The sequence below is a fragment of the Cydia strobilella genome, chromosome 3 (genome assembly GCF_947568885.1).
Source record: "Cydia strobilella chromosome 3, ilCydStro3.1, whole genome shotgun sequence".
Lineage (NCBI taxonomy): Eukaryota > Metazoa > Arthropoda > Insecta > Lepidoptera > Tortricidae > Cydia > Cydia strobilella.
This window is the reverse complement of record NC_086043.1, coordinates 4,105,878-4,132,374: the sequence shown is the minus strand read 5'-3', so window position 1 is coordinate 4,132,374 and position 26,497 is coordinate 4,105,878. Positions and strand designations below refer to the sequence as shown.

The 26,497-nt window shown below is 39.2% G+C and overlaps 6 protein-coding genes across 8 annotated transcripts in view; 3 read left to right on the top strand and 3 right to left on the bottom strand.

Moving 5' to 3' along the window:
* Nucleotides 1–501, bottom strand: part of LOC134755635 (neuroglian) — a 50,653-nt gene extending 50,152 nt beyond the window's left edge. For all 3 annotated transcript variants that reach the window (XM_063692145.1, XM_063692143.1, XM_063692144.1), the window contains exon 1: nt 358–501. The gene's annotated coding sequence lies outside the window, so the exon portion shown is untranslated. The remainder of the gene's footprint in view (nt 1–357) is intronic.
* Nucleotides 502–1,928: 1,427 nt separating this feature from the next.
* On the top strand, nt 1,929–3,085 carry LOC134756195 (uncharacterized; the record flags this gene model as incomplete). The annotated part of the gene is made up of 1 exon (XM_063693023.1): nt 1,929–3,085. A coding segment is annotated over one exon (1,131 nt), but the record flags the coding sequence as incomplete, so codon positions are not given.
* On the bottom strand, nt 3,078–11,260 carry LOC134755612 (scm-like with four MBT domains protein 1). Its single transcript, XM_063692102.1, has 8 exons — nt 11,073–11,260; nt 9,043–9,175; nt 7,626–7,903; nt 6,911–7,033; nt 6,331–6,459; nt 4,865–5,733; nt 4,421–4,596; nt 3,078–3,956 (listed from the first exon to the last, which is right to left on the bottom strand). Exons 1-8 carry the CDS (start codon nt 11,145–11,147, stop codon nt 3,133–3,135), a joined length of 2,607 nt encoding a protein of 868 aa, XP_063548172.1. The 5' UTR covers nt 11,148–11,260; the 3' UTR covers nt 3,078–3,132.
* Nucleotides 11,261–11,721: 461 nt separating this feature from the next.
* Nucleotides 11,722–14,634, top strand: LOC134755611 (CSC1-like protein 2). Its single transcript, XM_063692101.1, has one exon. It carries the CDS (start codon nt 11,886–11,888, stop codon nt 14,118–14,120), a length of 2,235 nt encoding a protein of 744 aa, XP_063548171.1. The 5' UTR covers nt 11,722–11,885; the 3' UTR covers nt 14,121–14,634.
* Nucleotides 14,635–23,449: 8,815 nt separating this feature from the next.
* LOC134755610 (translocon-associated protein subunit beta) lies at nt 23,450–25,433 on the bottom strand. The gene is made up of 3 exons (XM_063692099.1): nt 25,289–25,433; nt 24,762–25,138; nt 23,450–24,068 (listed from the first exon to the last, which is right to left on the bottom strand). Exons 2-3 carry the CDS (start codon nt 25,131–25,133, stop codon nt 23,868–23,870), a joined length of 573 nt encoding a protein of 190 aa, XP_063548169.1. The 5' UTR covers nt 25,134–25,138; nt 25,289–25,433; the 3' UTR covers nt 23,450–23,867.
* A 489-nt stretch (nt 25,434–25,922) lies between these two features.
* Nucleotides 25,923–26,496, top strand: LOC134755691 (protein POLR1D-like). The gene is made up of 2 exons (XM_063692239.1): nt 25,923–26,162; nt 26,238–26,496. The coding sequence occupies exons 1-2, from the start codon at nt 26,095–26,097 to the stop codon at nt 26,494–26,496; spliced, it is 327 nt and encodes a 108-aa protein (XP_063548309.1). The 5' UTR covers nt 25,923–26,094.
* The last annotated feature ends 1 nt before the right edge of the window (nt 26,497 follows it).

Below are 26,497 nucleotides of genomic sequence, written 5' to 3'. Positions count from 1 at the left end.
CAAACAAACTGTTAACATCACATTTCCCCGGCACACATGTTCGACACGACACACTCGATGACCTAATCCGAATAAAGCTTGCTAGTAATGACAACACCCACTAAAAATAGTATCAACAAATTCACAAAATTGCCGCCCTGTTATGACACAAACGCGTTTTCAACGACTTAATTAACAAACATCGGGCTTTTGACAATTCTAATAACACTTGTTCACTAGGAACTATTGCCGGAAAACCAAGTAATTCCTTTCTTATTCACGAAACCGTAAATCAATAATTGCATTTTTATAACAATGACACTAAATAAAGTAAACTATTTTGTAATATTGTATTGTTTTTTTCTTATTCTCTATTACCTAATTTCCTGCTTTATAATAATATCATCGCGGTAAAACTAACTGAAATAAAATAACAGATTTATAGGCGGGGCCTCTGAGATTCTAGCTGTCGTTCGTTCATAAATGGTTCAATGACTGACTGGCGCGGCATAGACAAAACGTTTATGGCGTGCAATGCGGCCATGACATAAGCTCTATCTCGCTTTAGCGCAACGCATCACGCATAATCGTCTTGCTCTCACCGTCGCATAGACAATTAAATTAAACGCAGTTGACGCGTTCAAATTAGTAAAAAAAAGTTATTATGGAATGCTACTATAACCTAGCCATGTATTTCAGTCAGTAAAAAAGCGGCAAATTTGAATCAAAACGTGATAAAAGCCTATAAACTGATCTAATTTATGAATGAATTCGAATTAATTAATGAATCACGGAACACCCACGGTAAAGAACCTTTCAAGTCAATTATTTATAAACCAAAGTTCTATTCAATTGCAGCGCCATCTTCATTTATTTGAGCTTTGCACGTGTAATCGGTGTACCTACCTTCGCATTTGAAAACTAGCAAGTATTATAATACCTATTATTTGGTGCAAGAGACGTCCTTTTATGAACCTGTTGCCTTCCTAGCAATGCTAGCGTTATCTTGGATTTTAGAGAAGCATGGGATATGCTCAGCAATTTAATTCCAATAATTAGCGCAGGTCTAGTACCTGTTTGTGTTTGTACGAATACTTTTACGATCAGTAGGTAGGTACCATCTGACTTTACTAAGTATTGAGATTGAGAACCCTTATTGAGATTAGTCAAGTATCCTACACTTGGAGGATATAATCAAATATACGTTTCAGTCAACATCTTAGAAATGCAAGTTTAACTTGAAAATGTATTCACTGTGTGTCCGTTATTACTTCTACATGCCGTTATACGCAAGTTATATGCCTGCTACTGTTCCGTTTTATAGGCATGTGTATTTCCCGCCTAATACAATAAAAGAGCATATAATGAATGGCAGGCATATAATCACTACGTCACAGACTAATAAGAGATACTACGATTCTATATTCTGACATTTTTGTCAGAAGTATTCTTTTAAAATTTCTTGAGAAAACCTCAATGTTGATCGTAATAATATTTATGTGAATCTAAAGTGGTTCCTTTTCAAATTATTCAAAATTATAGCAAACATTTACTATTCAAATCTTAGTATATTGTGAAACCATATTTCTTTCTATAGGTAGTTTATTTTATTTGGTTCTATTTCTCCACGTAAATAGGCTCAATCCCTGACGCTGTACCACGCGCACTAATTAGTTTCTACACTATGAGTAAGTCTAGTCCATTTTTACATAATTTACACATTGAACTATTATTACTACTTTACTACCTAATAGAACCGGCACAGAGAACCAGTATTTTTTGGCATGAGTTGTTGTTGTTTTGACAACAAATCATAGAAGCGGAGCGTGAATCTCGCGACCTAACGCGTAAGCCCCATGAATTTTACGGCACGGAATTTTTTGGTTGCATATCGTAAATCAAATCTTGGCCGTATCTTGTAACTTGTAACCATAGTATTCGAATAATTGTTTATCTGCTATCTCATTTCAGATTCCCGAGAGATTTTGACGAAGAAACCCTACAAATACTCTCAAGCCAATAAACATACTAAACAGGTAAACTCATGTAAAAATTTCGGCAGTGAATCGAGTGAACCTACAGTTGCTAAAGTCATTCAGTATCCTTCTAAGCAGGAGATATCTACATCATCTTCGTACAGCGGGTCAGGGGAGTACTACAAGAGGTACGATTACGATACTGTGCCGGTTAAAGATACGCTAACTAGTGAAACCTCAACGGACTCGAGGGCGGAAAGGATATCCCTCACCGAATCATATCTTAACAACATTGAAAGAAACATGTCCGAGGAATTGCAAACGGACTCCTCGACGAACACACTAGATTCGGGTATTAAATTCTTCAAAGTTACTGTCGAAGAGATTTTTAGCAAATTCTATGAAAATATGCATGACTTCGACTTGTACAAGAAGAAATTCCACGATATATTGAGCAAGGAACAAGGGGAATGTGTGGAGGAAATGGAAGATTTTATAAAAGACATAATTCGTCATATAATGTCATCTGAATCTTCTGATTTAAATGCAGAATTTCAGGTTAAAGATAAAGTATCTGAGAATTCTGACAGCATTTCAAAGCTAGAAGATATACCATCAGTAATGGAAGCGTTTAAAAACGAAAACTACAATTCAATGGAGTCAGCAAGTGACGAGAAAGGCAGTGAAAATAAACAAGATTTGAAGTACAAAGTGAACACCGCTGAAACACTGAACATCTATTTAATGTCCAAGAACCCATACCTCAAAATCAAGATGAACAATAACAACAGTAATTTGTCTGAAATTCAAATCATGGAGCGATGTAACTCATATAATCAAGGCGTGAGTAAGCTCGTAGCTTCAGCGGATGATTTCAAGATGCTCACTGCTAAAAAGATGGAGTTGGCCATGTTGGAGACGCTTAAAGATGGCCCTGAGTTCGCGGATCGTGAGATACCTGTCAAAATCTCCTTTGCTAAAAAAAACATTCACTCCGACGACGAAATCCATCGCGAATCAAGTAGGAGCGAGAAATCTTTCCTAGGATGCCTCTGCAGCTACTTGTGCAAGAAACTACGTAAAGCTACTAACTTGGGTTATTAATTTCATTAATAAAGCTCCTGCAACAATTCATTACTTTATTGAGGACTAGACATTGTAAATAATGTTAAGATTATCACGATTCGCTATTATCATCGTAATTGTCCAAATAATACCACTTGATCTTGGTGATGTGCTTGCAGAGCAGCACGGCGAACTCCTTTTTCATATGTAACAGCTCCCTGATGGTAGTCAGGTCAAGCATAACAAAAGCCTCTCCGTCTATTTCTTCGTCTCTCATTTTGTCAGCTAAAACTTTGCAGTCGTCAGTACTGCTTAAGTAAGCGTATACATCGTCGACGCTCCAGTCCAATGGGTTCGGCGACAACTTTAATTTCCCTTTGATCCAAGATGCTGCAGTGTCTTTCTCGAACATCTTATTATCAGACGGCAAAGGATCATACGTCGTGAACTTCAGTTTCTTAAGCTCCGGTTCCTCCGAATCGGATACGTCCGATATGTTTTTGGCATCTCGGGAATTAGAGCTGGTGTCGTTGCTTTCGTTCTCCGAGTCGCTGTCTCGTTGCTTCTTGTTGGCGCTGCTGCTATAGATTGTCTCCACGTCTTTTTTGTTCCAGTGAGATTCCTTCATCTGTTGAGCGAAGTTCGGGAGCTTCGCACCTCTTGTTTTCATTTCAAGTTTGGGGTAACTGTTCTTGGGTTCTCGTTTTCTTCTCTGGGTGCGCTTGTAGTCGCTGTCGGGCGAGGTCGGTCTAGTTCCCGATTCGGAGGGCGGCGTGGAGCCCGCGCTGTGTTCGTCTTCGACCGATTCTCCGTCCTTATTGCTCTCGGTTTCTCGAGGTTGTTGCTCCTTCTCCTTCTTTTCAGGGGCAGGCTTTTTCTTCTTCTTCCTTCCGTTTAGACTGCCCTTGGGTCTGCCCCGGCGCTCGGTAATGTTATCTAAAAAAAAATTAAGTTGATTTAACCTTTTCGACGCCGTGTCAAACACAAAACTCAGTGTCAGTCAAAACTGAAATTGAACTTAATGCACATGCACGTAGGTCTATGTTGCTCTGTGGTCTTTGACCGATTAATCGGTCTTTGGCGTTGGACCTGCGGTGCCGATATATCCGTCATTGGCGTCCAAAAGGTTAAGCCTCAGTTTCATGGTCGATAGGACCCGCATGCGAAGTGCAGGAGATCACCATAACGCTTACGATTATGAGTTTCACTAGTCGTTATTTATACCGTCTGCAGGGAATCACCGCATGCTGTATTTCGACCGGGTTATCAACCAATGAAACTGTGCCCCAACAACTCGTTTGAATATCTCCTCTTATTCTTGCCTACTCTCATTCCTTTGTTGAGTCGGGGTTGAAATGAACATTAGTAACATAGTTCTGTATGATGAGTGAGATACATACGGAATGTGGACTTGTCGACTTGCTGGCAGTTCTGTGGGCACTGGTCGGGGTACGGGGTGGGCCCGAAGAGGCAGGGGCACGCCTGCATCTTGCCGCACACGTCGCGGCAGAAGGCGGGGACTTGCGCCGTGGTCGTCGCGATGGGCACGTATGCGTGGTATGTGCTCGACTTCAGCCTGGAAACAAATTCAGTTTTTTTTTAATGTTGAATCCATCGTTATCAAGATAATATAGGCCTTCAAATTTTCATAGTTATTCGAGGTAAAAACGACGTTGATATGGCATTAGTAATTTCAGTGATGGCTACTAGTATTAATAGGAAGATTAACTGTAGAGTGAACTCAACTTGAGACTTGACTAGCAATAGCTCTTTGAACACAATTACTAATTTATTAAAACTTAAGTTGACAACATTAATTTCTATAAAATTTAATATTTACTTACTTGGCTCTTAGCATCTCAAGCCTCATCCCATCTTCCGGCGGGCCCTCAGTCTCCCAATCTTTGAGCAGTTTAGCGGGTTTATACGACGCCGATATCATCTTATTGAGCACCTCTTTCAACACTAAAGACAACGGCCCAGGCCCAACGTGTTTTGGGAGCTGTGACAACTTGTTTCTACTAATTGTTGGACCGGCATAACATTTGTAGTTGAAGAAAATTCTCTCGCACCACTCATCTGTGGATTTCTTGAGATCCTCTTTAGACTTGACTTCTTCAACAGGTTTAGGAGGCTCTTTAACAGCGTTTATATCAGGGATATGTAACTCATAGTTGTTACTATCGCACCATCCTACGGGGTATAGCAAATCACTGTTCTGCGCGTACCAGAATTTCTCCTGTATAGGGATTAACTCTACGCACACCATATGCTCTATAATAGCGTCTACAGTAGCGACGTGGATTTCTTCATGATTTAGTGGATTTACGGCTTCTAATTTCATGTTTAGTTCCATTCCTTTTAAGGGTTGTTTTGTGCCGAAGCAGTATTCGGGGGCGGGGACTGAGGAGGTCATTGAGAGGTATTCATCCCAGTCGAACGGTCCTTCCTTCCAAACTTTGGGTGGTTTGAAGTTGAAGTTGTTTTTCTTGGCCCAGCCTATTGGATAGATGTATGGTTGCATGGAATCGCAGAGCCAGGCAGTTTTGGTGTCTTCATAGTCGTCTGTGTTGTCGTCGATGACGACAAGAAAGTGGAAATTGTTGAAGACCTTGAGTACAGTGGCTGGCCGAATAGTTTTCATGTCGTGAGGGTCTAACGCTTCGACCTTCATGCCGCTTACGAAGTTGTGGGATTCCATGCTTGGGTTTGGCTGCAAAAAGTGGTAAATTATATTTAACATTTATCTTAAGCGAATTTAAACTCTATTTAGACGTAATAAAGTTCAAATAATCCATAGAGACGGCTTGAATATAATTTTTAGACAATATGAAAAGAAACAAAAATTTCACCTAATATTTATCCACCACATACACACATATAAATTTTCATTCTTTGCACTCAGATTTAAGTTAAAATAAATCAACCGAAACCGGTATTTGGAAAACTGAGCTTAAGTTTTGGGAAAACTTTCCATTTTGTAAAACGTCTTGGAAGAGTTAAAACGATTTCAATATTTTTTTATTTTTTGTAAGCATCAGAGTATATTTTGATCTAGGGAGCTGATGCGTTTTTGGTCATACTCGTTATAGCTATTTTAAATTCTATTGTAGTAGGAAAAAATAACCCTATGGTCACTATTGTCAGCACCCCACCATGGCACTATCCACCTTATTATAAAAGCAGTAGTTGCGACTTTCCCGCAAATATAGGTGACAATGACTGGTACTTAGGCTACGATTCGACCAGACATGCGAGGATGCGTGTCGCAGGATGTTTGTTAAGAATGGAACAATGGAATCTAGCCTACCTGGAATAGGTCAGGTGGCGTCGGTTCCTTGATGGACTCTTCAGCACTCTGCCTCAACTGTGTGCTCAGCTTGTTCTTGCACGAGAACTTGTTCACCTTGCCTGGATATTTAAATTGCCATGGCGACCCCTGAAAAAAAATGGGAAATTTCAATTGCAATGTTTTCGTCACTAAAAATAGGTGGCAAATGCAAAAAAAATATGAAGGCCATTCTAAGGTCAAACTTTCTTGCCTACAATATTTTATTTCGATTTCAGACCTTTTGGTAGTGATGATTGACCAGTCTAGGTATAATAAACATAATATCACAGACAACGCGTATATGGAGCTTTTATTTTTTCCTGTTTGCGCAGCTTTAGTTTCCTGCAAACCATATAGGTGTTAAAAAAGCGTAAGTACTTAAGGTTGGCTTGCTGAATCTATGACATACGTGTGTCCAATGTATCAGGATTATGCGTATATGGCTTCTTATTCAGTAGAGGTGCGATCAGAAAATGGCGAATGCTCCGCACGCTCTTCGTGAACCGCTCGCACACAGAACACTCACTCCACATCGTGCTACGAAGAAATTCACACCCACCTTGTTGGTGACGTATCCGAAGGGGCTGAGCCGCGGGTTGGAGCAGAAGATCCACAGCGGCGCGAGGTCGTCGTCGGCGCCGTCGTAGCGCACCAAAAGCCTCCCGCCTACGTTTTCGCTCACCTAAAACCATAAGGCAAAATCTTTAAACAACGTATACCAATAGAAAAGATCGAAATTGTAGATTAGGTAGTAAAGGGACACATGTTGTCACAGTTGACTCTGACAGATTTGTTGGCAAATAGGACGAAAATTAGGGCCCATTTAGTTCCCATTTTCACCACCTTGAGTGAAACCATCGTTAAGTTCCCCAAGAGCACTTGTTACATAGCCAGTAAAGCTTCAAGTTGGTTTAGAAAATTACTGTTGGAATGTTGTTGCTCCGTCGGAAATAAAACCTTTTTAAGCCTTTTTGCTAGAAGATAAAGACTAGCGTACACCATAACACTTAAATAAGCGTTTTTGGCGATCTGAGCACTAAAGCTTGTGCTGCTGATTTCCTCACGATGTTTTCCTTTACCGAAAGGCGACTGGTAAATATCAAATGATATTTTGTAGATAAGTTCCGAAAAACTCATTCGTGCCGGGGTTTGAACCCGCGACCTCCGGATTGCAAGTCGCACGCTCTTACTGCTAGGCCACCAGCGCTTCAAAGGTATTAATATGTAGGACCTTAAAAATATATTTAGGTACAACTCTTGGAACTTAAACTTACCGTACCACTCCAGTATCTATATGGATCAATAATATTCTGAACCTCCACCTTCATTCCAGTCTTGATCCTATCAATAGGCGACAGTCCCTTGTTATTCAAAGCCTCTATACACACAGACTGTCCGTTTAGAAGCGCGTTCTTCATTATATCAATGATTGTATCTCCGTATTTTTCGTTGATTTCGTCCGGAGGCTCGATGAGCTCGTCATACTTCCCACACCAGCCTAGAGGGTGAACTTTGGTCTTGGATATGTCGCACCAGAAGTCTGTGTCAGCGCCTGTAGATGAAAAGAAAAGATTGGATGAGATTCCTTTGAAAGAAAATTGTCTTTGTAGGTACCTATACTTTGAAGTTTTAGGGCCACCCCACAATAACGCCTTTTGAGCGTCGGCGTATAGTCAGCGCTATGGAAAATGGCGTCGCTGCGCTCTTGCGCCAAGGGTGCGTCGAGCAGCTGCCATAGAGTTGACTAGACACAGACGGTACAAATTTTGCTCCTGAGCACAGATTATATAATAGTTCTTACGAACAGATACTTATCTCTCAAAGAAAACGCAAATACCTACCGTTTTGATACCTACACAAAAATACAATGGAGTGACTTTCGGCGGGCCGCTCTCCGCACCGCGCGCACGCGCACCGGCACAACGCTAGGGTTGCCGACGCTTAGAAATGATAAACACCAATAGGTATTTATCATGAGAATCATTAGATCAATCACAGAATCAATCATTTCTAACAGCGGAGTGAAATAAAATGAAATCTAAATCTTAAATTATGTATTTTAGTCATTCATTCATTCATTTACAACTGTTTTACTTTGTAACTATAAATTTGTCGTAATAAACACTACATGTTTAATGAAAGAAATTCAATAGTAAGTACCTGCTTGTAATGTAACTATCGTAAAAATTGCAAGTGCGGCGCGCGGTGACGTGCGGGCGTGGCAACCAACTGGCTTGCTTTTCTACCGTGAACGGGAGCCGATTCGTAGGTATAAATCCGAGCTCGCGCGGAGAGTTTCCTGTCCTGAGTCTGTATCACCGGGACACCAAGCTTCAAACAGAGACATGTCCCAGTGTACGGGGACGTCTGGCAACCCTAACGTAACTGGGCAGCAACACCACTTTCCATAGCGCTCAGCTAACCAGCTATTTAACTCGATGCCGACGCTCAAAAGACGCTAGTGTGGGGTCTCTCTTAATATCCCGCGAAGCTCACGCCCCTGGCTCTTTGCGTGCATTCATCGCCTGCAGTGCGTACCCTATACGTTCGTAGACTCCGACCACGCTAAGTTTGCACTGACTTGACTTAGTTGACTACGTAGTGACAATCTGACACTTAACATAGCACTTGGCATGAAAACTTAGCATGGTCCATTGAAATCTTGTTTGGTTGGATTTTCTTTTCTCTTACCTATAAACTTGATCCTTAAAAGGTGTCCACACACCATAGTGATTTCGGCTATCCAGTAGATATCTGGGTTGTTCTTGTGGCACACTTCAAGTAGCATGCCCAGCTTGATGCCATTATAAAGACTTGCTTCAACCTGGAAATTTATTATTTGTGTATGTAAATGTGTAACGCGGATGTAACACCAACCATCAGGCAGACCGTATGCTTGTTTGGCACTGACGAGATATAAAAAATGGTTCTCGTTAGCCGGCCAGACTTAAACTGTATTGAGAAATTGGCCTGTCTGTCCTTATTGTTGTTAATTCAATATGCAAATTATCCCTCACTCTTGCTTTCTTAGTTTTTAGCCCAGGTGCATACTTGCCTATGAGAATATGAGAATATATATTAAGAATTATAGGGAATAAAATGACCATTGCAGGCATGAATTTCGCAAGACAAAATTGTATAACAAACCTTACACTAATTACTAAACCCTCCAAGACTTCTTATGATTTGATACTTTTATTTATGTGGCTCCATATTTTCTCAATTATACGTAATTATATATGTACATAAAGAATTAAATGATAATTATTTCCAAATAATTTCAGTTTACTCTTCCTAATCCTGGATATCGAAGAGTACTATTAGTTATTCTGTGATCAAATACTTGGTAGAATTTTTATAAATTTCTCCTACTTCCAGTCAACAATATTACCTGTACATTATTTCAACGTTTTAAGTCAATGATTAATATACTTCGCATTTTTTACATCCATTGTGACAGAAAAAAAAAGCCAAAACCTGGACAATTTAATTTTTTAATAGTATCCAAAATCTCGAACCAGATTTTTGCTATGATGATACTCTGCTCCCTAGCATTCTCGAAAGAGTGAAAAAGCTGTCTTTGTTAAGGACGCTTTGTTGGATTGGACTTATTTCATGGCCTTCGCTTTTTTTGTTCTTATTGTTGGTTAATTTATTACATACAGTGAAATTCCATTTTAATGGAACAAAGTTCCTTATCACACGGTATGAACTTGGTGGATGGAGGGCTAGGCGAAAAAATGTAAGTTTTCCGTCACGAGTTTCCATCATGACCCTTTATTAACTTTATTCCAACCGAGTGTTCCATGAACATGAAAATGATTTCCTCATATGTGATGTGTAAAGCAGTACGTGAAAAGTGTAAGAGTTTTCCATCACAACCCTTTCTTAGCTTTGTTCCAACTGAGTTGAAACACACAATGTTTTTTATTTATTTTTTACAGTTCAGTGATGAGGTGTTCAAAATGAACTTAGCACAAGTTTATTGTAAAGAGAATAAGAGTGTACAAAAATATTTCTAAAATTAAAAGAATAAACAAAATATTATATTGATTTTATTTTTTTGTTTTGTATTTACCAATGTTGTAAAATAAATCATAAATAATTCATCATTATTAAAAGAATTGGTAAATTAAAAACATAATAATGAAAAGAATTAAATTTGTTGATAAATAGCAAACAAATTTAAAGAATTGATAAGTATTTCCTTTTCCAGACTTGGTTAATTAATATAGATTCAGGTACATATAGCTTGTTTTAAATGTACTAAAAATATACCTACCAAAAGTAATAAGATTTTTGTCTACATGTCTGAATATAATGAAATCATCAATCTCAATTTAAAAATAAAGTGATCAATTGCATTTTTTTAAACGAAAAAAGATCCCAAAGATGTGTAACATATTTTTACATTAGTCTACCATAATTCAGTTTACATCTTACGTATACAATTTACTAAGAAAGTTTAACCTTGCGATCAATGTGTAAATATAGAAACCACGAAGTAGTTACTTACGCCGTCTTGCCCTTATAAATAGTATTTATTAAGTTGTGTAATTCTTGATAATAATTTCATTAGGATTGTAATAATTTTAACAATCAGTTCATAGTTATATTACACATAAAATCTATGATATACTGGACGTAAAATTGAGTAACAAATGAGAAAACAATATCAAACTAAAAATCGAATTAAACAGTAATATCGCAACTTTACTTACATGAGAAAACAATTCTTCTGGCACTGCAATACTTTTATTAGCTTCTAAATAATTATTCCAATCAAACTCCTCCATTATTAAGTATATTCAAACATAAATTAGGTCAATGATTAATATTAATTGCACAAAATATAAAAAGTACTGGAACGGCCGAACTTGTATGAAATTCATCATAATATAATATATCATACATTTCATTATTCAATACATCTGTCTCATCGTACACTAAGGTTTTGTATCGTGGTATCTCTTTCACACTATATTTTTCTGAAAAGCTTTTAATGTGCAATGGAATTAACGTAAACAGCCAACAACAAAGAAACGAAACGTTTTTAAATAATTGAATAATTCTTTTTGGTGTAAACATAGTAAAAACCATCACATAATAATTTTATCCACTATAAAACTTACACTTACTATCAAACCACTGTTAATAATGTAATATTTATATTTGTGCATCGATTTCTTAATGCCAATCAATTATAATAGTCTTCAACAGATTAATAACGAACTAAACGCACTTTCATCTATGAACAGTATGAACGTCATTGCGCTCATTGGTCATTGGCTATCTGGCTTTGTAATGTATGTTGTATTGTGCTCCGTCCGTGCTTGCTTACGGCTACGCGACATAACGTCATCGCTTTGTAATCACATACATAACAAAAAACTGCAGTCACAGATGGTACTGCAGGCTATATTGTGAACTCGGAAGTGACTTGTTGGTGCAGTGATCATAAAATTATAGTGCAAATCAGCTCATTATGTGAATACTTTCTCTTGTTCTTGACCGATTGTGTTGCGAAATCCAAAATGAATTTCATAGGATTAGGCACGAACAGGTACACTCTAGCAGTGAACGAAAATGGTACCGAAGACAACTGTATGCTGGTGAACCAGACGCACAATCCGTTCATAACGAACGCGTACAACGGAATCCCTCAGACTCTGATATTGAATTTGATAGCATGGACTCTGTTGATAATGTTGTTCTCCGTGCTGCGGCGGACGGCGTGGAACTACGGGCGGATGGCGCTCGTACAGCGCTCGAAGAGTCGGTGGACGAATCTGTTCTACCGCGGTGGCGACGGCGACGCGCTGGTTGAGAGGCGGCATAGCGCCGAGTCGCTGAGCATCGACCAGGGCTTCTTCACGTGGCTGCCGGCTATATTTCGCGTCACGCGCGAACAGGTGCTCGCCAAGTGCGGCCCCGACGCCGTGCACTACCTCTCGTTCCAGCGTCACGCCATCACGCTCATGTTCATCGTCACACTCATCTCCATCGGAATCATCCTGCCCGTCAACTTCCAGGGCACCAACCTCAATGTCGACGTCAGTACTTTCAGTCGAACCACATTGTCCAATCTGAATGGTAAGTCGGCCTGGTTATGGATGCACACACTTATATCCATCCTATTTCTGCCCTTATCTATACTTATTATGAGGAGGTGTACTGGTCGCAAGCCTGCCTCCCCTAACATGACAGGAACGATAATGATCTCGAATATATCCAAAAGCGACAGAAACGAGTCAACCATTCGAACTTATTTTGCTCACAACTTCCCACACATTCAGATTGTTGATTTACGAATGGCTTACAAAGTTAACCAGCTAAATGATGTACAAGAAAAGAGAGAAATGGTTACTGAGGCGCTCATATACACGGACACTTACTTCAAAAAGACTGGAAAACGAATTACTGTGAAGCCTCAGTGGTGTGGGCCAGAGGTGGATGCCTTAGAGTATTATACCAATGAAGAAAAGAGACTGAAAGATGAAGCCAAGAGATGCAGAGCTATAGTGCTGAATGATCCATTAGGAATCGCCTTTTTAACCTTGCCTTCGTACCAGTTAGCGGAACATGTTATCAATCATTTTAGCCTTCACCGAGGTTGGGCATTGACTCATGCTACCAATCCCACTGATATCATATGGGAACACTTGAGTGTTAAACCTGGCTTCTGGTATTTCAGAGCTGTTGTAGTCAATGTCTTACTGTTTATTGCCCTATTCTTCTTAACCACACCAGCCATTATTGTGAATCTTTTCAACAATTTCAAGATTGAGTCTACAAGTAAAATTGGAGGTGTGATTTTTGAGTTCCTCCCTACTCTGTTGCTCTGGACGATGGCAGCGGTCATGCCCGCTATAGTGTCGTTTTCTGATAGATTTCTGTCCCACTGGACAAAGTCCCAACAAAACTATTCCATCATGACCAAGACAGTTACGTTCCTGCTTCTCATGACTTTGATTCTGCCGTCGCTCGGGTTCGCTAGTGCGGAAGCGCTAATGATGTGGACATTAGTGTACCACAAGAATGACACCATGCGCTGGGACTGCGTCTTCCTTCCTGACAAGGGCGCATTTTTTGTTAACTACGTCATTACTTCGGGATTCATCGGTACCGCGCTTGAACTTATCCGATTTCCTGAACTCTTCCTTTACGTCTGGTATCTGCTGCAGTCGAAATCGAAAGCTGAAAAGAGCTACGTAAAGAAAGCTATTTTGTACGAGTTTCCGTTCGGCGTGCACTACGCTTGGAGTCTCGCGATCTTCTCCATAACGATGGTTTACAGTTTAGCGTGTCCTCTGATTGCGCCTTTCGGGCTGGTGTACTTCATGTTCAAGCATATTGGAGACAAGCATAACTTGTATTTCGCGTACGGGCCAAGCGATATGAGTGGGGTCGGTGGTGGGAGGATTCACTCGACGGCGGTGCGGCTGGTGCGCGTGTCGGTGGTGTTGTTACTGATGAACATGGCGGCGTGGGCCGCGCTGCGTACGGGGTTGACGGACGCGCGCACTATAATCCTAATCATGGCAGCTATAGTGGCGTTCGGGACGTTCCTGTTGCTAAGCCCGTTCCCGAGCTGTACGCCGCCCGCGCCGCTGCAGGAAGAGTCTAGCGTGCGATTCCAGGAGTACGTGGCGCCCGTGCTCGCCAAGCCCTTGGACAACACGCCCGTGTCCACGCCCACCACCCCCGACTACGGGGCCTCGTCCCCCTCTACACATTCCGCGTACAGCCCCGGACCTATAAACATATAAATATAGAGTTGCGAATTTCTCATTTTGTTGGCTTTACCAATGTAATTATTTCGTGATACAGAGTATCTGTCGATAAACCGAAAAATGATTGATAACGCTCCGATATCATTAATGGACGTGAATGTTTTAGTACCTTTATGTAAATATTGCAATATTTTTATATGTAACTAGTACTAATATAGCTTAGGATTTGCGGGTGATTCATTAATACATTTGGCTATTTTTAGTGACTATAAACTTTAAGTGATACGTACGTTTCGTATTGCTGTAAAGCCGATGCACAGCTCAAGCAAGCTATTCTACTGTGTTAGCTTTATTTTCTTTGTGATCACAATATTAATTTTAAATACGAAGCGTATTAATAGAGATTAACTATATTTTGCTTTTGTAAATAATAATAGATGTTTTTCTTATACAATCTTATATTTATTGTCTTTTTAATGAATTTTTAATTTCTATCTGCCTATTTATGTTGTTTCCATGAATGAAATGCAGTAAAATACTTCTTAAGAAAGACTGACTTTTCTGTTTCTTCTCTTAAATCCAGTGGCGTAGCTAAGCGTGGGCGAAGTGGGCCGTCGGCCACGGCCTCGCGCCCCTAGGAGCTTCGTGCGAGGCCTTTTCGGACACAGTGAAAGAAAAGGATGCGATTTCGCCCATGGCTAGATTAGTTCTTGCTACGCCACTGCTTAAATCTCTTCCAATAAGTCGACCCGCGACATAAACTGATGTATATTACAACCAGTAGGCCGAGCACAAGATTGACGTAACAGTATCTCGCCGTGAGATAGACTACCCGTCTTTTACTAACTGTATGAATTAAAGGGGGACGGGTAGTCTATGTCGCGAGACATATACTCTCGCGCCAATCATGTGCTAGCCCAGCAGTAAGGCATATGCATGTTAATTAGTGGTCAAGTGGCACCGACATACAAGTCGTAGAATAATGTTCGCATATAAATACAATTGCATTAACAATGCCCGTATCCGCGTCGTCTCATCTGCTCGGCTTTCATCAGTCCCCAGGTCCCCACTAATAGACGTATTAATAACGTATTTGTAGAAATTTTATCGCCAGAAGCCAAGTAGCTGAGTTTTAGCGGAATGAATGAGCAGAGCAACTTTTTTGATTCATCCTTTCAAATTCATTGTTTCTCGACTCGAATGATTAGTATCATAGTATAATTGTGACATCAAGATTAAGAAGTACTTTTTACTCGAAATTACTTTCTTCGTATTTCGATTTTTGGGTTGGACTAAAGCAAAGGGGGTGCAGACACTTAGAAAAATTTTCATCATAGTGATGTTATTATGACACATATTTTTTATTGTGTTATCGTAGAGAATACGCTAAAATAAGCATGTTTTGTAGGAAAAACTTTTCTCTAAAATCTAAAATGGCCGAGATATTTGACCCGCAAGTTGAAACCACTACTTGACAAATTAAAATCAATCATTTGGAACAGTAAATTTAAGTAACAGAGACAAGATAGGTGCGACGACGAGCGAAGCGAGGAGGAGTGTGTTAGGTTGACCGCGATGATCGCGCTCAAACAGAGCGAGCGAAGCGAGCGTGCCGCGGTAGCGGCCGGCGAGCGCCAGAACAGACATGTTATTGTACCTACTAAAAAAAATTTAAGTCTTTTTTTTTGCACCCCCTTTGCTTTAGGCCAACCGATTTTTGTGGCCCTTTGGTGACAAGGTTGGCAAGGTTGGTCCAACATGTATTGCTGTACCGTCCTATAAAATGCATACAGAATAGCGATAACGCCTTCCGGATGCTTATTATGTTTCTTAGGTAAGCTTTAGTAAACATACCATATAGGAAATAATTTCCACCGGCCTATAATTCGATTGGATTCGTAGACTATTTGAAGTACTTATTCGAGTGATATCTAGCAATTAGGTTCGGCGTGGTCTAACCGATAAAACAAACATTGGAAAACCTACGTGCGCCATTACGTTAAAATATAGTCCTAGCGGTACACCCCGAAATTCAGTAAAATGCTGCAAATTGTGTTAGAAGTATGAAAATCGGTATGATTGATCTTCAGGCCATTTGAATCAATTTGTTCCGTAGCACCAAAAAAAACTAAAAAAAGGAGAGGTCATGACGTCTCATAACTCCTCTCCATTTTTTTGGCGTACCGCTAGCACTAATATGTAATTCGTGGTACCTACTGATAAATTTTGCAAGTTGTAATCCCTAGTTGATAATGTATCAAATGTTTACATTGTCAATAATCTTTTTATCAAATACGTGTATTTTCCACCGAATGGAGATATTTGTGTCGTTCTCAAGTAAAAGGTATCACAACGACGCTCTGACTCTGTCAGGGTTATTCCTATAGAGATGCAAGCAAATTTCACCCTTATGGTAAGCGACAATATGGTATCTTTTACTTGAGACTGACACACTTATGGTATCTACGCGATAGCTCGATAACATATAATATTCGAATTTGGTAACCTCCGGCCAAACCGGTCATTCATACTATCGATTTTCAGAAATTAAATTCGCCCCTCAGATCAGATCAGATAGTCTGTGTTTGTAGCCTAAAATCATTATAATTGTTAACCTTGTCTTTTTTGAAGAAAAACTGTAATGGTTATTGTTAGTGGCCATAGTGCGTTTTGCTATGTTCTTGCCATATTGTAATTTGATCGCTTTGTGTGTTGTGTGGTGTGTCATTATCTGCTTATGATGACACACGATGTTTAAGTTCACTGTTGATTATTTCGCCTTCTACAGTTCCTTACTAGTTAATTAATTAATTCTCATACATAATAGTTGGTGATGAACGTCACACACATTTGTTTACGAAACATGCTTTTCCCAAAGGACTTGGCCCAGCCAGATGCACTACGCAGTGCGCACGGCATGTCTCGCATTTAGCATATTCAGTAGTTTATTGATCAAAACGTGTACCTTTAGTATTTACCGAACGCGAACGAGCATAGGGTAAGCGTTCGCTTCTGTCAAACTAGATCTCCGTTCTCGCAAAATTGTCAAGGTTCTCGAGGTCAGACTACACTGGTTTTACTGGTTAGTTAGAAGCGATTGGAATACAGGGTCCGGTTCCATAGCGCAAACGGCGTGATGATGTCAACCGAAAATAATCCGAGAAACCTTAGAAGCAGACGGCTGACATGATTCTGTCTCACGTGAGCTACTGATTGTTGTGTTGAGGAATTTATCGGACCAAAGAAGTGTGGTTATAGACATAGGTTGGGTCCGTATTAACCGGTAATCCAGAGGACCTGTCTCTATTCTTCTTGCATATGCGAGGGATATTATAGGGGCAGATATTTTCGATGTTGGCGGTAGGCCCTCGGGGCCAAGCAAATGAAGCAAATGCAATACATGAATAGAATCACAGATAATTTAGGTGCCTGGCCTACTTTTTCAAAATCCATAGTACCTATTTGAAATGTTTTAATGACATCAAAGGCTGTCCCATTGGGTATCCTTGAATAAAGTATTCAGGCTATACCTTATTTATTATATTAGGTAGGTATATATAAGAAATAGATAATTGCTCCATTAAACCATAATCGATATAAGCATAGCCAGCGTTATTTTATAGAAACAAACCTACAAAAGACCATATTTTCTGGAAAAATAGAGTCGAGTAGAGACATATTACCTCAATGGTAATAGAGACACATTTTTTCGGTACTCGAAAGGGCTTGTGAAAGTTGTGCACAAATCACGCGAGGTTTTTTCGGCAACTTTTTGAAAAAAAGAACAAAAAAGAATCTTAACTTAAATAGTTTCCTAATTTGACAGCTTTAGAATTTCGATATTGTAAGGCAAAGTTTTAAAAATAAATAAAAATCGACAAAATTGACACTTTGCGCTCATGGTCTTTCCCGTTCTTTCTTGCGAAATGTGACAGTGATAACGGCAAACCGATCGTCATTATCTTCGAAATATGTTTTTTTGAGTGAGTACTGCGTCTATTCTACTGTTTCCAGTATATATTAGCTGCCGATTGCTTGGGACTATAGCTGCCGTAACGACGTCTTCTATAGACTTGAAGTAATTATGCCTTTTAAATTCGTAACCTACATATTACACTAGTAGTGTAACACTAGCTCAACTAGCTGTTATGCTCTACATGCCACGACCATCCACCCGACACACAATCGTACATTATTCATCATCAAACTGCTGAAAGTAGTTACTATTTACCACGTAGTTTCGTGTTAGTTCGCAATGATATTATGTTATTTTATTATTTACTTACCTAATGATATCATATGAAAGGTATTAACACTCCCAAATACAGTCACTTGTTAAACACTATTATATATATTATATCATTGGGATAAGGTAAAACATGTATTTAGGTACTTACATATAACCTTGGCTGGACTGTACCTAGTGTACCTACCTATCTTGTGGACCTAATAATTAATAAAATTAGCATTATCGCAACAATTGTGATTTTAGCGTCAGTTTTTTTCTTAGGGCAAAAAAGAGTCAGAATTAGGTTTGGTGTTTGGGATTGGGCCCCTAACCTATATTATGTATTGGTAGTTAACTAATTGACCTGTGTAATGTGTATAGCCTGTGTTTTATCTTTAAGGCGAAAGGCGAGCCTTAAAGATCTTCACGCACAAGAAAAACCGAGAGTATTATTCCTTAAATTCCTTGTCATATATTATAGCACAGACTACATACTACTACTACTTTATGATTATAGGTAGGTACTAAACTAATACTAATCAATGTCTCCTTGCTCTAATTGCAGTGCGATGACTTGTATCCGCCGGACGATATCAGTCTGTCAGTTGTTCGGAACTGTCAAATTTTTGTTCTAACTGACAGGTCGATATCGTCCGGCGGACTGATAGTCTAGTCAGTGGGCCCCTTTAGTTTAACCTGTACTTATTAGAAATAAATACAAAAGTAGATTGTTTAACCAAGGGGAGAAAGACATACATTCCTGTCGAAGTAGTTTGGCCAATAGTCTGAAACTGAAATGGTGCCTTTCACCCGAGTTAAACACTCTACTTTTCATTTCGAATACGAGGAAAGTAAAATACACGTGTATTTAAAAAAAAACATGTCTAAGTATAAACTTTTATAGTATTTCTTGAGGGTAAGTACTTTCAATTACCTCACAATTTTGGTAAAAGTATTGTGATTTATGGAACGGGCATTTATATTTAACTGGCCATTCCATGAATGAATGGAAATTGTACAACCAATCCCAGGTAGCAAAATGACGTCAGGGACGTCATAATGACGGCATTATTACGTCATAATGACGTATAAACGCTACTGGGGATCCATTTAATATCAAATTTTAATGGCTTAAAGAAAAAAATTACGTGATAAAAAAAAACGTAAGTATTGGGAAAGTAAAATGCTCTAGTGCAGAAACGTTTAACTTTCTGCACACTCTTAGAACAACAACGACCCACATTCAGAGCATGAGCATGAGAAATTAAAAAGCATACCCTGCCGCATATAAGGCCAAGAGCATAAGAGTATGCCAGTAGGCCTCGTCGACACTAATTATCTCAGTTCGGTATTACTTGCAACACCTTTAAGGCTCCGTCACATTGATGCGGAAGCGTTGCGGAGCGGCGCGATGTCACATTCAGCGCGGTCGGTGGATTGAAAGCGTTTTGATCGCGGACCCGCGTTTCTTCCTATTCGCGTATTCATATTGTGTAGAATCGCGAATAGGAAGAAACAAGATTGTGAAGAATAACGTATGTGATAAAATTCAGCTGTGGAATTCATACTGTGTAGAATCGCGAATAGGAAGAAACAAGATTGCGAAGAAATATTGACTGTGAAGAATAACGCATGTGATAAAATTCAGATGCGTGGAAGTCATATTGTGTAGAATCGCGAATAGGAAGAAACAATAATGGCATATACATCGAATAATTCGTTCTCAAATATACACGGTGTTCACGATAGGTATACCCACAGACTTTATGGTATACCTAATAGGTACCTATGTGATTTATTATCCCCAGACCGTTTACTAGACTGGTCTTGTCATTTCAGTCATTTTTTTCTTCGATGATTATGCCAATGCGACCATAATTCCTAGCTACAAGTACTACTATTGAATGCACTAAAACTAGTCACGTAAGACGTTTGGAAATAGAAGCAAAGACACGCGATGGCGGTGCCACGGCCGTCGGCCACTAATATGAGTCACGCGTTCAGCCTTCAGTGTGATTGCTTTCACTACCGAGTTATGAGCCTGTAAATGTTAAAGATTAGTTACTTCAGTTCACGCTACAAAATCTTCATTATGCAACGCTTGGCGAACAGGGCTATAACCGCGGAACAACTATCTATCTCTGTCACTCTAATTAGAAAAAGTTAAATATATAGAGTAAAAGAGAAAGATACTCGAAATTTCCGATGTTCGCGGTAGGCCCGCGAGATACCAGTATATTTGTATAACCGTGACGTCTCTTGAGTACCAAATGTTTTCAAAATTTTCCTGGGAAAACATAATTTTCTTAGTAGGTAACTGTGTGATCTTTCTATTGTATTGTAACTTAGGGTCGATTGCACCAAACGGTCTGTAACCATTTAAAAACCGACCAAGTGCGAGTCGGACTCGCCCACCGAGGGTTCCGTACTTTTTAGTATTTCGAATAGAATAGAAAACGTTTATTGTATAAATCTACATACAGCACCATACAAGTTTAAAAAAGAAGAAAATCTTATACAATAACACTCTTATTTGTTGTTATAGTGGCAACAGAAATACATCATCTGTGAAAATTTCAACTGTCTAGCTATCACGGTTCATGAGATACAGCCTGGTGACAGCCGGACAGCGGAGTCTTAGTAATAGCATAGAGTAACTTATACTAGAGCGGTACTGTCATAGTAAATTTTGTAACCATTGTAAATTCACTGCCATCTATCGACACACTTTAAAACTAAAAATGAAGATTTATAAAAATACGATAAAATGTATTTATATATGGATAAATGATTTTTTTTTATTTGCATTAATTATTTTTATGATTTTGACCCATGTTCTTTCACTAATATGCGTTAAAATTGTTAAATAACAAACGAAACCGTCAACGCCATCTATACGAGAGTAGGCCAAAGCTAGTAGCGCCCTCTGATCGAGTCAAATTTTCTTGATTTTCGAGGCACGTTTTTCCTTAGACTGTATCCATCTATTACGGAGTTATGTTATATCTATCTTTGGTTTTTACCGTTTTTACCCTTTGGGTACGGAACTCTAAAAAGCGTTAGGTAGCGGGTAGATCGCACTGAGCTAAGCTGTTGCCGCAAAATGAAGTCAGGAATGTACAGTCGCCATCAGATATATCGGAGCGGCCAAGGCGCTCACAAATATTTGAACACGCCTCTATTGTCAAGGCGTTAGAGTGCGTGTTCAGATATTGTGAACACCTCGGCCGCTCCGATATATCTGATGGCGACTGTACTTAGATACCTAGTCGTAATAATAATAAGTGGGAGTATAACCATGAAAAAAAATGATAAGGCGGTAATTACATTAGATGTGCATTTATCCACGCCCGCGCGCGAACGTTGGTTTAGGTACCACTCTATGCCATTTTATACGTTACAGATTCCAGCAAATATTATTTCAAATAAGGATTACCTACATTAGCCTTTTAACCCAATGGTGTACGTGTTGTGTCAGTGAACTTCGCATATAAAGAATGGCAGTGAAAGGGTTACTTTTCTATTTTAGGTTCATAAAAACAAGTATGTAATTTTTTTTAACAAGATACGAACTATAGGAAATCCTATAAAATATTTGTGATACTAGGTCGATCGATTCGCTCATCTCATTAATGGTGTACGAGTATTATATTTTGATGATCAGCCCGCCATGATGATTATTTGACAGTTCCGAATAACTGACAGGCCGATATCGTCCGGCGGACTGATAGTCAGTGGGCCTCTTAATATTAAGTCTTAATGAAAGCCGAATCCACAAGCTTAGATGACGCGTCGGTCGTCGTCAATTCGTTATTATTTAATATTATCACTGTAAATTAAATGTAAAAATACCTAATTGACAATCTTGATATTAAATATATTAATAACGGGACACTCACGTATATTAAGTCGAAAAACGCTCGACATGTTTCACTCTGTACCGAGAAGTGTCATCAGGAGCTTGCGTTGACGGTGACGGACCGGCGCAGACTGCGGGCCGCAACGCTCCGCCCCCGATGACTCGGCGCGGGCGCCGGTGGCGGCAGGGGGAGCGAGAAACTACCCTCGTTACCTAAATGGCCGCTTTCATGAATATATAGTATCGGCGTACCGAATTTTACCCTTTGAACGCCAAGCCAATTGTGTGCGGCGCGTCATCGTGAACCTAGTCGGATCGGAAAGCACAAATATTTGATATTGGAATGTAGCTGTGCGCTTCAGTTGACGTATTTGGCAGTCAAAGGGTTAAATTTGACAGCACCTCGGACGGAAACTTAAAACCATAAAACAAGTTAAAAAAAATGTCACAAGTCATCACTATACCTAAGTTTGGCTGTTATTATTTATGCATTCAGTTGCAAAGGTTCAAAATAATCTACACACGCTCTTGTTCTCGTAACAACAAAGTTGTCAAGATCATTTTGAACACCTCAACCACTTAGGGCCACTTGCGCGATCCAGGGTTAGTCAACTGAGTTACCTCTCTTAGGAAAAGGGGCAAGCTATGATGGCACCATCTATGCAAAAGTTGGCAGTTGCTTGTTGCAGTTGTTCTTCGCGTGGCATCTATATAGGGTATGCTAGGGAGTTTCAAATCAAAATATATTCAAGACAGTAAAATTATCTTTTATTGTTCATACTTTATAAATTAATAACAATGTAAAAATGGCGGATGAACAAGTGAAGTGATGAGACTAACCACTGCTAATGATGCATTTAAATTAATTAACTAGAAATCTATATTATCCATCACCACAAAACAGCGTTCTAATTCGGTAATTTAGTAATTAATTTACAAATGATAGCAATAAACATATTCGTAACAATACAAGCACAACAATATTCACCAAAGACAACCTAATTTAAACTTTATTTCTACGACAACAAGACATGATTTCTAACTAATTCATATACAACATTAGCAATGATCACAATAATGACTGCCTTAGTCTAATTTAATTGTAAATGCTTTCTAACTATATAGATAGAAGTTTCAGGAGATACATGTCAATGGTAACAAAGTGTACAGTCGCCATCAGATATATCGGAGCGGCTGAGGTGTTCACAATATCTGAACATGCACTCTAGCGCCGTGACAATAGAGGCGTGTTCAGATATTTGCGAGCGCCTTGGCCGCTCCGATATATTTGATGGCGACTGTACTTCAGTTGATAAAGTAATAAGCAAATCACTTGCCCCAATAGTTTACTGGTTTTGGCATATCTTTCTTTCCTATTCCATGAAACGCTTTAATATCAGAGCATCTAACAACTTGAATCAATTATCCATATATCTAAAAATTTACCCATAGCCTTCAAATCAAATAAATAAACACAAAAAGCCCACCCTAAAGTGTAAGCTTCAATAATTATTTACGCGATTTCTTTAGACCTGTCTTTCTGGGTACCTAAAGATGAAAATTTTCAACGACTTTTCTCGTTACTATAAATGCACAAAATTATTATTGTATATAATATATAACTTTGAAATTCGCCGCGTTTGCAGTGACGAAAAATTAATTGAAAACTTTCATCCTCCGGTGAATTTGAACCTATCTAATGATTCTTCTTAGGTTTACTGAGTTTCTCGTACTTGGTCTTGGAGGACCACCAGAGGCCGAAGGGGATGGCGAGTGAGGGCAGGGTCATGACAGCAAACGCGGCCCAGTCCAGGATGTGGGAGGAGAACTTGCGGTCGAAGTCCTTGTGCGCTACGATGGCGCCCTCGCCGGGGGAGCTGCTGATGGCGTGTTGGAGCTGAAAATAAATGAAATATATTAGTTTACTTGTAAACTAAAAATGAAACCGAATATAATTTTTATGCCGAAACCAAAAAACATCTGTTTAGTTGGACACTATTAAAAAATTTAGTTACGGCGCGACTAAACAATCGGCAGTTTTTTTGGCCGAAAAGGAATGTTTGGTGGGAATGATTTTTATTTTCATATTAATTTATTACAATCTAGTAAGATGATTTAATTCATTTAATCAGACCCCTTTGGTAAGCCACTTGTGTGGGCTTATTATTATCACTCATTTTGATAAGTTCCATATTAAAGATATTGGGAGCAAAAAGTAGTTAACAATAAAAGTGGTCACACTAAGAATATACACAACCATTTAAATTTTAAATGTTTGAATTTTTTTTAAATTACTACATTATCTGAGTTACTATTGTTGAAGCATTAGAATTACAGTGGTTTTGTACGGTGTGGCTCAGGGGGTCACCAAATGGGGGACCGCAGTCCAGATCCAAACCGCCGTCCTATTTTCTACTATACATTACATTTGCTTATTTAATAAATTCAAGTAAAATGATCATTTTAATTTAATTTAATAAATTCAAGTATGATGATCATTTTAAAAAATTATCATCAAAAATGTTTAATATTTGCCCTATTTAAGTACATATGGCTCTCCATATCTACATAACTAGTGTACAAAACTCACCTCAGTAGCGTCTTCGGTGGGCTTGTAGGTGATCTCAGCCGACGTGAAATTGAAGTATCCGTAACGGTTGGAGCGCACGGTCACAACGTGCGACACGTTCGTCTGCGGCGGGATGCGGTCGATCTGCGCCGTCAGCTGCCCGCCCACCACCGTGAACACGTCCGGGTGGAACCCGTTGTCCACAAGCTTCACGTCCACTGCCGGTGCCGTCCCGACGTTGTACAGCGTGTACTTAATCAGAATATCCATGTCCTCGACCAAGTACTTGTTCAACACTTGCTTGGACACCAGCAGGCGCGCCGCCGCCGTCTCCTCATCGGCCGTCACCGCCGCGGCGATGATCAGCACGAGCGACAACAGTTTCGCAGACATTTTATCTATAATAAGAAAATTTTGGTACCGTTATTGATGTGTAAACGAAAACTGAGAATTTATAAATGAAACTACTGTAATTCATCACTGTAACACAGACCAGGGATGATATTGTACACAAAAGGAAATTAAAATGCACAATTTACAAGCATTACCTGTTATCGAGCTTATTTTAATACACAATAAATGAGAAATGAGAAAGGTTACGTTGACTGACAGCCGAATGTACGTGGCTGACGTTTCACTCCACGCAACCAATCTTCTTGCCAGCACACAAAAATAATTACCCTATGGTGGCGATCACATTCACTCATGGATGGCTCGTCAGATATAACCGGTCAAACAACTGTCAGTAGAAAAAGGCGCGAAATTCAAATTTTCTGAGATGATAACCCCGCCTAATTTCTTTTAAAGTTGCCACTTTTTCTACTGATAGAAATGGCTAAACAGACTACATTTTTTATTGAGTTGCATGTAAGTTGCTTATAAAACAGTATATATAAAAAAACTATACTCATCCTTTTCTTTTGGGTGCTAGTACTAGTGTAAGACAAAGATAGTATTATTCTCTCTGTCTATGTTTGAAATGAGACAGTCCTTTGACCAACTATACCCTAAATATTAACATTATTAACACACTAAAAATAAATAAATAAATAAATTTTCATTTCTCAAATTGATTGCGATCTTTTAGTTATAATAGATATAATTTTTTCAATTATACGCCAATGAATTTTCCAGGTAGTAAAGTTTCTGGCAGTAATTCGTTGTGAAAGGTTATTCTTTTTTTGATTAGTCAATGTCAATGAACGCGATTTTACATGTGTCAAAAATACGTGTTTGTATTTCTTGTTCGAAAGCGATTAAAGATGATATCAGGCGAAAATGTCTGAATTAATTTAAGCTTTCTTTATATAATAAGTAGTATAGTGTTCAATTTATCTTAGCACTCAATTAAACTATGACCGAGCAGGAAGATACTACCAAAAAACCGGAACAAGAACCATTAGACGACGAAACACTAGAGAAGTAACACAATTTCCATTTACTGGCTGTATACCGATTGATTTCCAGTTAGATTTATATCTGGACGTACACTTTCAGATTAGCCGTTGAGGAACTGATGCGGGAAGCGGTCCAAGGGGCAGCAAGAGCCGAAATCGTGGGCCCTTCCGGTTGGGTCAGAGGACCCCAGCAGAAAACGAACAAACGCTTTCTCGTTAATACGCTGCGGAATGCGGTGAGCTCAAACAAGTACCACAGCTCGCGGGCCGCTCACAAGCACTCTCGACACAGGTCCCCCAAAAGAGACAGGTATCCTGAACCCAGTATTAAGAAGGACAGATCCAAAAGAAAAAACTAAA